Below are 10904 nucleotides of genomic sequence, written 5' to 3'. Positions count from 1 at the left end.
GTGCTGCACGAGCTCTGCCGCCTGCGGGCTCGGCCTGCGCGCAGGTTTCACCGGCCCAGATGCCCGCCCGCCCCTCTTAATTGGCCAAAGTCCATTGGTCTCCTGAAACTCAGTGGCGCTTAGCTAGCAGGGCCGGCCCCTGCCGCGGGGGTAACCTGTGGCTGTCTCCCTGCAGCCTGCTGCTAGCTCCCAGGGCCCCCTTCTGTTCCCAGCGTGTCCCCTCAGTGTCCGGGCCAGCACTCCCGCTGTCACGTGTTCCCTTAAGCTAGGTCTGACCAGGCCCTGGGGCTGGTTTTCAGAGCATATTTGGGAAGGGCATGTGTGGTCCAGGAGGAGGGCTCAGGGGTTACTTCTGTGGGGAGAGAAACTCCAGGTGGCATCTCCTGTCCCCTCCCAGGTGGTGTGGTGGAGGTAGGCGCTCACTGGATCCACGGACCCTCCCAGGGCAACCCGGTCTTCCAGCTGGCTGCCAAGTACGGGCTGCTGGGGGAGAAGGAGCTGTCAGCGGAGAACCAGCTGGTGGAGACCGGGGGTCATGTGGGCCTGCCCTCCGTGTCCTATGCCAGCTCCGGGGGAAGCGTGAGCCTTGAGCTGGTGGCGGAGATGGCCAACCTGTTCTATAGTCTCATAGACCAGACCCGGGAGTTCCTGCACGCGGCCGAGACGCCAGTGCCCAGTGTTGGGGAGTACCTCAAGAAGGAGCTGAGTCAGCACGCGGCCCGCTGGACAGAAGATGAGGGCACCAGAAAGCTCAAGCTGGCCATTCTGAACAGCTTCTTCAACCTGGAGTGCTGCGTGAGTGGCACCCACAGCATGGACCTGGTGGCCCTCGCGCCTTTTGGCGAGTACACTGTGCTGCCAGGGCTGGACTGTACATTCCCGGGGTAAGCTTATGCTGCACTCACCCAGTTAGCCCTCCACACGGCCCGTCCCCTCTGTGCACCCCAGTTCCCCTTCGTCTACCTCAGGTCAAGCTGCTGGAGGCAGCGGAAGGGTGGGAGGGACAAGGGGACCTTTTGTCATCCGTATTTCAGAGAGATCGGTCGTTTATTGCCCTACTTTTGCTCAGTTAGGAAAAACGAGATATGTTTCAGAAAAAGTGATTAAAAGGAGGAGGTGCATCTTGTTCTGTTTTTCCTCCACGTTCGAGAAGCCCCTTAGGTGCTAAGCACTGCGTGAGGGGCAGACGGGGCCCTGTCCTTCCATGGGCACTTGCCAGAGACTCCCAGGATTGTCTGCGAGGCTCTCCCAGGTGTCACGCCTGGCATGTGGCCCGAGGCTCCTGGGAGGAGGAGGCTCTGTGACTACTAAGTGCTTAGAACTGGAGTGCAGAGCAGAGAGAAGAGGCCTTGTTTGATCCCCTGGGAGCTCGAATCCACTCACTCCTTAAGCCTCCCATTAGGCGGGTGTCCACATTCCTGTGGGGGATCAGAAAGCACAGGCTGCAGCCTGGCAGGTGTGCCCGCCTCCTGCTGAGCCACACCCCACCTTAGCTCCTTGATGCTGGAGGACCGGTGGGCTGTTTCAGCATCTTACCCGCCTGCAGGCTGGCGCCCTAAACAGCATCAACACCTCTGTCTCCTAGGGGCTATCAAGGGCTCCCTGACCACATAGTGGCCTCCTTGCCCCAGGACGTGATGACTTTTAACAAGCCCGTGAAGACCATTCACTGGAATGGGTCGTTCCAGGAAGCCGTGTCTCCTGGGGAGACGTTCCCAGTGTTGGTGGAGTGTGAAGACGGGACTTGCTTCCCAGCACATCATGTGGTCCTCACCGTGCCTTTAGGTAAAGCCGCTCTCCGTGGTTTTCCTCCCTGCCCCTGCCAGGCGCCCCCGGCCTCCAGTTCTGTCCTGGCCCTAGCTCACACTTCCGTTTCGTTCCTCGTGGGGTAGGCTTGCTGTGTTGTGTTTTATCGCAGTTGGAGTTTTAGCAAGAGAGAGAGCAAAGGCAAGTCAGCTGTCCTGCTCCTTTGGACATAGTTTTTGGAAAGGTTGGGGGGCCTCTGGAGGGAGGTGCCCCCCGGGAGAGAGTGTGGTCGTGGGTCCAGGTTCGGTGACAGCAGGCGGGTCTGTTGAGTCCTAGACCTGATGCTTTGGAAAGTTTGAGTCGGGGCTGGCAGTTTGCTGAAAGGCGAAACTGTGCCAGCGTACTCGTCTCCTCAGGTAGCCGGGAGACTTACCTGCCCCATGCCCTGTTTGACAGATGTCAGCAGAGGCAAGTCATTTAATCACCCAAGTTCACAAAGCTAGCAGGTGCGAGATGAAGCGTCTCCCCGTGCTCCCCAGCCCCACCCACGGTGGCCGTGTCACCATGCTGGTGTGTCCTGGCAGACGGGCTGGGTCTGGTAGACTCGTTCAGCCTTGTCGCGTTTCCCGCAAATGGAACCATCTAGAGTATTAAAGTTCTGCCCTGACGCTCTGTTTGCCTTTCCTTTTTTGGGGGTGGGGTGGGGTTAAAACTGTTCGTGGTTTTGTTTCCATATCGGCACACGCAGCTCCGTCACCGTGTTCTTTTTTTCTTTACCCCAGCGGCTTCGTTCATTCACAGTTCCTGCTGCTCACCGAGCGCCTGCTGTGAGCAGCTGCTGCCTTATTGTGACCTTGACTGTCCTTCCTGGGAGCAGGGCCCCTCGCACTTGTTCTTTACAGATGCGGAATTTTCTTGTATGTAGGCGTCATTGCTTAATATCACTTAGCGTTGGTGGACATTTAAATTGTCTGCTTTCCCCGTCTCACACAATGTTTTACACGCACATTTAAAATCACTTGTGCGAGTACGTCTGTAGCTGAGCGCAGTATTGCGCCTGTGGGCTGACGACTGGCCGCAGGAAGGCTGTGCGGTCACGGCCACCCCTCGGTGACGCACGCTCCGCCTTGCTTCCTGTGGGCTGTCTGTCTTTTGTGCTGACTTGCGAGTTACCTGCATCCTGAAGAGACTGGATTTCCCTCTTATTGTTTGACTTTGGGCTGAGTTGATTTTTCCACCAAGCAAATGAGTTCTTGCGGAAACTCTGGGGAGGCCTGTGCACTCACTGCTCCCCCACGGGCCGAATGGCAGAGGCTCAGAGGTGTGACCCTGTCCCTACAGAGCATTCGGGGCAGGGAGTGTCAACTGTCCCTGCCTGAGCAGGTGGCCCTGGGGCCTCCAGGCAGTGCTGGCCACTGAGGCCGTGGGGTCCCCAGCAGGCAGGTGTGTTGGGGTCTTTTTTCCCTGACTCTTGTGCCCGGGTCAGCGTGGGGCCCTGTGGCTGTTGGTTCTGGTTTTGAGATGTGCTGTAAGTCACGTTCACTGGTGAATTCCAGGCTTTCTTAAGGAACGTCTGGACACCTTCTTCGAGCCGCCGCTGCCCACTGAGAAGGCAGAAGCCATCAGGAAGGTCGGCTTTGGGACCAACAACAAAATCTTCCTGGAGTTCGCGGAGCCCTTCTGGGAGCCGGGCTGCCAGCACATCCAGGTGGTGTGGGAGGATGCGTCACCCCTGCAGGATGCCGCCCCTGCGATGCGGGACACCTGGTTCCGGAAGCTGATTGGCTTTCTAGTCCTGCCCTCCTTCCCGTAAGAACGCTGCCCCTCTGAGGGGGCTCAGGCCGGAGCTCCACCTGGGTGGCGGGGCGGCCTGCTTGGCTGAGGATCCAGCCACGTGTGCATTTGCCATGTGGTGCTTCTGGAGGGTTTAATGGGGGAGGCCCCAAGGGCACCCTAGAGCCCTAGGGACAGGTGCGCTGGGCCTGACCCCTGTGGGGACAGCCAGAAGCCCACTGTGTGCAGCTTGTCAGCCTTTCCCGGAGACTGGGACGTGCTGGTGGCCAGAAGGCATGATCGATCAGTGAGCAAATGTTTACCAAAATTCTCGGGAAGCCAGTGCTCACAGCTTACAAAGAAGTTTGAAACTCGAAATGTCTGTAGGTGGGAGGCAAAACCTAGACTCGATACAGTAATTGAAGGAAACATTCCCTGTAAGCCGTGGAATCATGGACACGTAACTGAAGGGCCGAATGTGTGGCCCGGACACACAGCATAAGTACAGCTGCCCGTGTGGACCTGGGCCACCTCAGAAAATAAGACCGCCCAGTTTATGGAGGGAGCGCTGGTGGCTCCTGCAAGATTAAGAGACATAGTTATCCTGCCGTGTCAGGTGGCAGTCACAGTCTGGGCTTCCGTGCTGAGGTGTGGCGGAGTTGGGGACCAGGGGAAGAGAGGAAGGGCAGGCACAGCTGCCACCGCAGTCCGTCCCCACCAGCCACAGAGCAGGATATGCGGGCGCCGCCAGCCTGTGAGGGGACCACGTGGGTCTTGTTTGCACTGAGGGAAGGGCTGACATCCAGGGGTTTGGACACGTGCCAGGCCTATAGGCGGGTGGTGGCCCTGTCACTGGCTGCGCCCAGCCACCTGCTGCAGGCCCAGTGCACAGCCTGCTCACCACACTCAGGATGCCGTGGAGACGACTGTCCCAGGTGGCCCTGGGGGTCTTCGTGGGACACTTTGTGGCCTCAGGACTCCCTTTTATACTCTCAGAAATCATCATGGATCCCAAAGAGCTTGCGTTTGTGTGGGCTCTGTCTATACATACACCGCATTAGAAATTAAATCTGAGAAATTAAAAAATACTTGTTCTTTGAAATGATGCCAGACCTGTTCCATGTTAGTATAAATAACATTTTTAACGAAAAATAACTGTTTCTAAACGGAACTTAGCGAGAAGGGCTACTTAGTTGTCTCTCGCGCTGAGTGCAGGCCCACTGTGCGCCAGGCCCGTCCTGGGCGGAGCGTGTGACACCTGGACTCACACAGGCGTGTCGGCTCCAGGTAGTAGGCGTTCCCGGGTCCGCACGAACTCAGGAAGTGGTAGTTCCGCACAGGTGAGCCGCAGGGCGGGCTCGGCTGCCATGGCCCGCGGACCCGCCTGTGTCCGGCTCTGTGAGTGGATCTCCCTCCACGTTTTCAGTCATCCCGAAAGCGGCGTTGATGCCGTATTCCAAGTGTTGACACATCTCATGCACGATGGCCAAAACCGAAATTTGTTAACATCACCACCGATCTCAGAAAAATCTCCCAGTACTGGGAGCCTAGCAAGCTGTTGGTGGCAGATAAAAAGTTTCTAAAATTCTAATTTTTGCTTGAAAGCTTAAATTTTATCACCCACAGTAAATACTTGCAGTTGCTTTCCTGGTGACAGACACACTTGCTCATTTTCGAGAACGCCTCCATGTCCCTAAGCCTGAACTCCAGGCCTGTCAGTCGCTTGTAAGGGTTCCCAGAAGAGACCGGTCAGCTGCGACCGGATCCACAGGGCGGGCGGTCAGCAGGGCGGCTCGCTGTCCCGCGCAGAGGGTGCGCCCTCCTGTTCCTGCCGCCCTGCTGGGCTCACACGGGCATGAGAGAGGTGAGCCCCCAGAGGTGGGGTTTAACGCTGCCAGCTGCCTCCCTGCTTCCCCGAGCTCTCTCAGGTCACCTTGGCCTTCTTTCCTGCGTGTTAGGGGGGGCACTACTAGTCCCGTGTGTGTCATGGCCTCGCCTGCTACAGGCCAGCAGTGAGGCTGGGCTGTTCCCACACGGTGGGACGAGTGTGGGCGGATGGGGTGCAGGAAGCGCCGTCCAGTGTCATGCAGAGTTCTGACCTGGCGGGCCCCCCGGACTCTGTGGCCCACACTCACAGGGCCGCTGACCCGAGGAATGCTCACGGGGGACACTGTGTGGGTTGTCGGGTCCCTGCTGAGACACCCAGGTGACGGGCGGGGGGCCGGGCCCGACCTCGACAGTCTCGTGTGTCCCCACACAGGTCCGCCCATGTCCTCTGCGGGTTCATCGCCGGGCTCGAGTCCGAGTTCATGGAGACGCTGTCGGACGCTGAGGTGCTCCAGGCTCTGACCCACGTGCTTCGCAGGGCGACAGGTACTGACCGCTTGCTGCCACCTCACTACCTTGTGTCTCCCGCTGGCTGAGATCTACATAGGAGACGCTGAGCTGGCCCCTGCGAACCTCCAGGGGTGGCCCCGCCTTCTTCTGGCAGGGCCACCTGTCCGTGTGCTTCTTTCTGCGGAGCTGAAATGGCTTTGCAAACACCCCGCACTGCCTCTCTCCGACGCTGCCACCAAAGCAAACGCAGCGGTCCTCAGCCCGAGCTTCACGGATGCGGACGCTGAGGCTCCGATGGCTTGGGCACGCCATCAGAGGCACACGTGGTGAATCGGGACGCAGCCCTTGTGGGTGGCCGTGTTGTGGGGTGGCGGGCGCTGCTTTGTGAGTGTCCTGAGGTGAGCAAGGTGGACGCGACAGGGAGAGGTTCTCACACACTCCGTGGCTTGATTCTCCCCGGACAGTTGCTTTCATTTTAAACAGCTCAGTCTTCAGAGCGGACTAGCTGCAGACGTGTGGCGGGAGTGCCAGCTAACGGTGGCATCTCTGTGCTCAGGAAACCCCCAGCTCCCGGCGCCCAGGGCCGTGCTGCGGTCGTGTTGGCACAGTGCCCCCTACACCAGGGGCTCCTACAGCTACGTGGCCGTGGGCAGCACTGGCGACGACATCGACCTGCTGGCTCAGCCCCTCCCCGTGGGCGGAGAGAAGCCCCAGGTAGGGTGTCACCTGTGTCCCTGGACAGGCCTGGAGCTGCTGGGACATGGGGGGTGGTGGAGGTAGCTGGGCCCCTCAGAATCTATTTTCCTTTTGAGATTAAAAATAATTTTTAAATGTATTATTCTTATCAGAGTTATACATACACCTAGCTTCAGGCATTAATGAATCCCACGGTGCCAGGCAGTGACATAAAATGACAGGCTACAGGAGGCTGGCGGGGGCACCCGATCGCCCCCTCCCAGACTGTCCTAGCTGACTGTCCTCTCTCAGCAACGTGGTTCTGCCACCACCTTTATTAAATCTTTAGTTGTGGAAAACGTCACAGATACGAGAGTAGGCAGAACCTTTGGGTCCCCATCCCCAGCCGCCTGTCCCTGTCCTCGCCCTCGCCCTGCTGTTGGCCAGCATGCTCCACAGGTGACATCATTTGACTTGCAGATATTTCAGTGAGCATCTCTGAAAGATGAAGGGTGCTCTCCTAAAATACGTAACTAAAAGACGCTATCACACTTAAACATTAACAATTCAGTAGTTGACTCGGCGTTGGGCTTTTGTGTTGGTGGTGTCTCCCTCCTGTCGCTGACCACTTACCGCGCGGGCTGGCTCCTGCTCCCTCCGGCCCTCCGCCGCCCGGCACGCCGATGGGTCCTCGTGGTACCGGCTGGTACCAGCGCTCCTTGGTGTGCACACTCTCGTTTGCTCCGAGCGCGATCTACACGTGAGCCGCGGTGGTGAGCTGCTCTTCCTGCCTGTGTGGAGAGGTCAGCGTGTAAGCACTTGTGCGCGTGTCTGTGAGTATGAGAATCTGTGTGTGAGTGCATGCAAGTGTGTGCGTGTGAGCGAGTTTGTGGATATACAAGGGAAACGAGTGTGTGATATGCATGCGTCGGAGCAAGTGTGTACATGTGAGTACAAGTGTGTATGTTGTGAGTGAGGGTGTGCGTGTCAGTGTGTGAGCAAGTGTGCGGGACTTAGTTTTCTGTGCACTTGTCGGCCTGAGTTCTGCCAGCTGCCTATATCAGGGGTCCCCAGGCCCTGGGCCGTGGACCGGGACCGGTCTGTGGCCTGTCGGGAACCGGGCTGCACTGCGGGAGGCGAGCGGCGGGCGGGTTTGCGTTCGCAGCATCGCAGCCTCCGCTCCACCCCAGGTCATTGGGCACTAGATTCTCGCAGGAGCCCCGGGCCCTGGTGCCACTAAGGTTGGGGACCGCTGGTCTCTGTCCTCGCTCCCTTCCGGGCACAGGTGTCTGCCAGCCTCAGCTCTTGGAGGCACAGCTGGAACCTGTGCCCGCCCACCTGGGCCTGCACCACCACTGCCCTGGCGCTCCCTGTGCCTCGTTCCCACTCTGGGGTCTGCGTCATCTCTTGGTTTGCTCTCTGGCTTTGTAGGAGCACTTATTCTGGTAGCTTCCTGACTAAGGCGTGCATGGGAGGAGAATTTGAGAGACAGCTGCGTATGTGAAGATGTCTTTTTCTCTACTCTTATGCTTCGCTGTGCCTGTCCTGATCTCTGTGCAACAAACCACCCCGAGGAACAACCCCGTGATCATGCCGCCAGTTCTGTAGGGGCACTGCGGGTGGCTTGTTTCTGCCCCACGGTGTCTGGCGTCTCAGCCGGGAAGACTTGAGCCACTGGGGGTGACTCGGAGCCAGGGCTGGGGTCGTCTGAGGCTGTCTCTCTTACATAGCTGGCCCTGGGTTGGGACGACGTGAAGGCTGAGCTCGTCTGGGACGTTGGCTGGTGCGCCTGGCTGTGGCTGCTCTGTGTGGCTTCGCTTCCTTCAGCATGGCAGCCTCAGAGCCGCTTGCCCAGCACGGGCATCCCGGCCGCATGGACCCCTGCAACCAAGCTCGAAAGTCAGGGGCATCCACAGGCTGGCCCAGATTCTAGGCCAGGATGCGGGCCCACCTTCCTCCGTCCAATCAACGCCCCGGGTTGGGCACAGAATCCTGGTGAGAGCTGCACCCTCGGGGTGTAATGCATCCTCAGTGTAGCTGTTGGGATGTCCACAGCCATTGGAAGCTTTGTGTCCGACTTTCAAATCTCTTAGGAAGCTTAGCGAGCTCTTGGCTCCTGCACTCATGGGGTGGCACTGTGCCTATTGGCGGTGGTGCCGTGTCACACCCCCGCCTGGCCCCCGCCGCTCCCATCCGAGCGGGCGCCTTTGAATGGCCTCATTGTCTCTCTGCAGCTCTGCTTTTCCGGTATTTCTGCTGTTTGGATAGTGGGTTCTGGACTGATCCGCAGATGTCCTTGTCTTTCCCTCTAGTTGCCGTCTCTCTGGTTCTGGGGTCATACCCTTAACGTCGTCTGCCGAACCTCGTGAGTTTTCCGCTTCGTGGTCATGCTTAGCTCCCGAATGCTTGCTCTCTGAGGCGGCCTTCACCACCATTGCTGGTTTCCGTGACTGCAGCACCTGCTCTTGCTCTGTGGCCACCTCCGGCTGTGAGATTAGGTGAAGAGCAAGCCACACATTCACCATCAGCTCTGCGGCCACCAGCGAAGGGCCTGTGGCTTGCAGCTCGACCCTGGCAACCTGCTCTAACGCTGGCCCTTCTTTGCAGCTCCAGATACTGTTTGCTGGGGAAGCCACACATCGGATGTTTTACTCCACCACGCACGGAGCTCTGCTGTCCGGCTGGAGGGAGGCTGACCGGCTCATCGCTCTGAGGGACCCCCAGGCACGGCCGCCTGAGCCCAGGCTCTGAGCCTGGCCCCGCTCCTCCTGTGCCAGTGACGGTGGCAGCACCCTTCCCTCTGACAGGAGGATGTGCATCGTGGCTTGAGACTTGGAGTGTGTCGTCACCGGGATCAGCTCTCCCATTTGTCACATCTGTTGCTGAGTCTGGCCAGGGCCGATTTGGAGCTGAGCGTGAAGTCTTCCTAGAGAAGTGACACAGGTGCCACCGCTGGCGCTGGTGGCTCATACATAAAGTGTGTCCAAGTCTCCTATGTCCAGAGTTGTCCTTTTGTCTCCGGGCTGCAGTGTCAGTGGGTTCTGTCTCGACTTGTCCCAGGCCCAGGTCATTGCAGGGCCCTGTGCCCCTGGCACGTGGCCCGTCTTCCCCTGGGTTCCTTGGACTCTGGGAGCTGTGGTTGTCCCTTATTCGGACATCTTCAGGTGTTCCTGAGTTCTCATTGCTGGTGGCCGGGGCCACAGCGTAGCTGACGGACCTGCCGTTGTTCACTGACAGCTGCTTCATCAGGCCCCCTCTGTGTGGTGGGCCGGGAGACTTAGTGCACAGGGGGGCAGAGGAGACAGGTGTGTCACGGTGAGCGTGAAGAGTGTGTCAGGGTGAATGTGGGGAACGTGTCTGGTGTGCTGCTGGGCAGTGCTAGGTGAGTGTGTTGGCCCGGTGTCTTGCCCCAGAGTTCTGTATGTGTCCACTGTTTTGTGTGACTGGAATGGTTTTGCTTGGACACCTGCCAGTCAGTTGGCTGTGAGAAAAATTCAGAATTCACTAGGGTTTTTACTTTGGTTTTAAGGTCCTTGGGCTAAGAAGGAACGCACCTTCCACCACATGCAGAGGTCTGTGTTGTCAGCACCCAAGGTTTCATCAAGCCTTTGGCAGACATTTCCACATTCAAAGAGACCAAGGCAGCACTTAGCTGCCTCTGGGTGGGAGGGTGGCCCAGTGAGGAGGGGCAGGGGGCTGGGTCCCCACCTGGCGTCTGACTCATCAGAAGGCTGAGACCGCTTGCGGGGGAAGCCACCTGGCAGGACTTGTCTCCGTGGTGGGCGCTCAACCCCAGGGACATTTAGCGCTGTGTATAGAGGTGTAAAACCATTGAGACCACAGTAATGATATTTTTGGGCCGAGAATCAGCGTGTTTGGAATTTTAGGAGCTTGTTTCAGAACTTCCACCAGCGTCATGTTCTTGTGACCCAGTGTGCGGCGGAGTGATCGCGGAGACGCAGTGTTGGGACCGCGAGGCTCAGGCTTACTGTGTTAACAGTTTTGAGCAGAATTGCAGTCAGTATTTGCAAAGGGTTTGTTTGTTACACTAAAACCTGGAGCAAATGAAAAAGAAAGGATATTACGTTTATAAGATAAAGTATTTGAAAGTTTGTAAAAAGGGACCAAAGGGGACTGCTCGACTTTGTTACACTTATACTCAGGACATGCTTAAGGAAGAACTTGGATTTTTAAATTTAATTAATGTTACCATGTCTACGAATTTCTTTCAAAACCCCCAAAACTCAGGACCCTTGAGAACTCCCTGGGCTGCGAAGGTCCGGGAGGGCCTGGGAGGGTCTGGGGTCGGCTCGTAGCCCCGCCCCCGGCTTGTGGCCCCGCCCTACTCCCTGCCCCGGGCCCGGCACCGGGCT

General features: G+C 58.1%; 1 protein-coding gene across 1 annotated transcript in view; it reads left to right on the top strand.

Annotated features, from left to right (window-relative positions):
- The window catches only part of PAOX (polyamine oxidase), a 10704-nt gene extending 1178 nt beyond the window's left edge, over nucleotides 1-9526 (top strand). The window contains exons 2-7 of the mRNA XM_006912849.2: nucleotides 365-884; nucleotides 1586-1785; nucleotides 3303-3555; nucleotides 5780-5892; nucleotides 6413-6570; nucleotides 9139-9526. Coding sequence (XP_006912911.1) covers nucleotides 365-884; nucleotides 1586-1785; nucleotides 3303-3555; nucleotides 5780-5892; nucleotides 6413-6570; nucleotides 9139-9282 — 1388 coding nt within the window. The 3' untranslated portion in view covers nucleotides 9283-9526. The remainder of the gene's footprint in view (nucleotides 1-364; nucleotides 885-1585; nucleotides 1786-3302; nucleotides 3556-5779; nucleotides 5893-6412; nucleotides 6571-9138) is intronic.
- The last annotated feature ends 1378 nt before the right edge of the window (nucleotides 9527-10904 follow it).

Source organism: Pteropus alecto, unplaced genomic scaffold (genome assembly GCF_000325575.1).
Source record: "Pteropus alecto unplaced genomic scaffold, ASM32557v1 scaffold74, whole genome shotgun sequence".
Taxonomy (NCBI): domain Eukaryota; kingdom Metazoa; phylum Chordata; class Mammalia; order Chiroptera; family Pteropodidae; genus Pteropus; species Pteropus alecto.
This window is presented reverse-complemented; position numbering and strand designations above follow the sequence as displayed.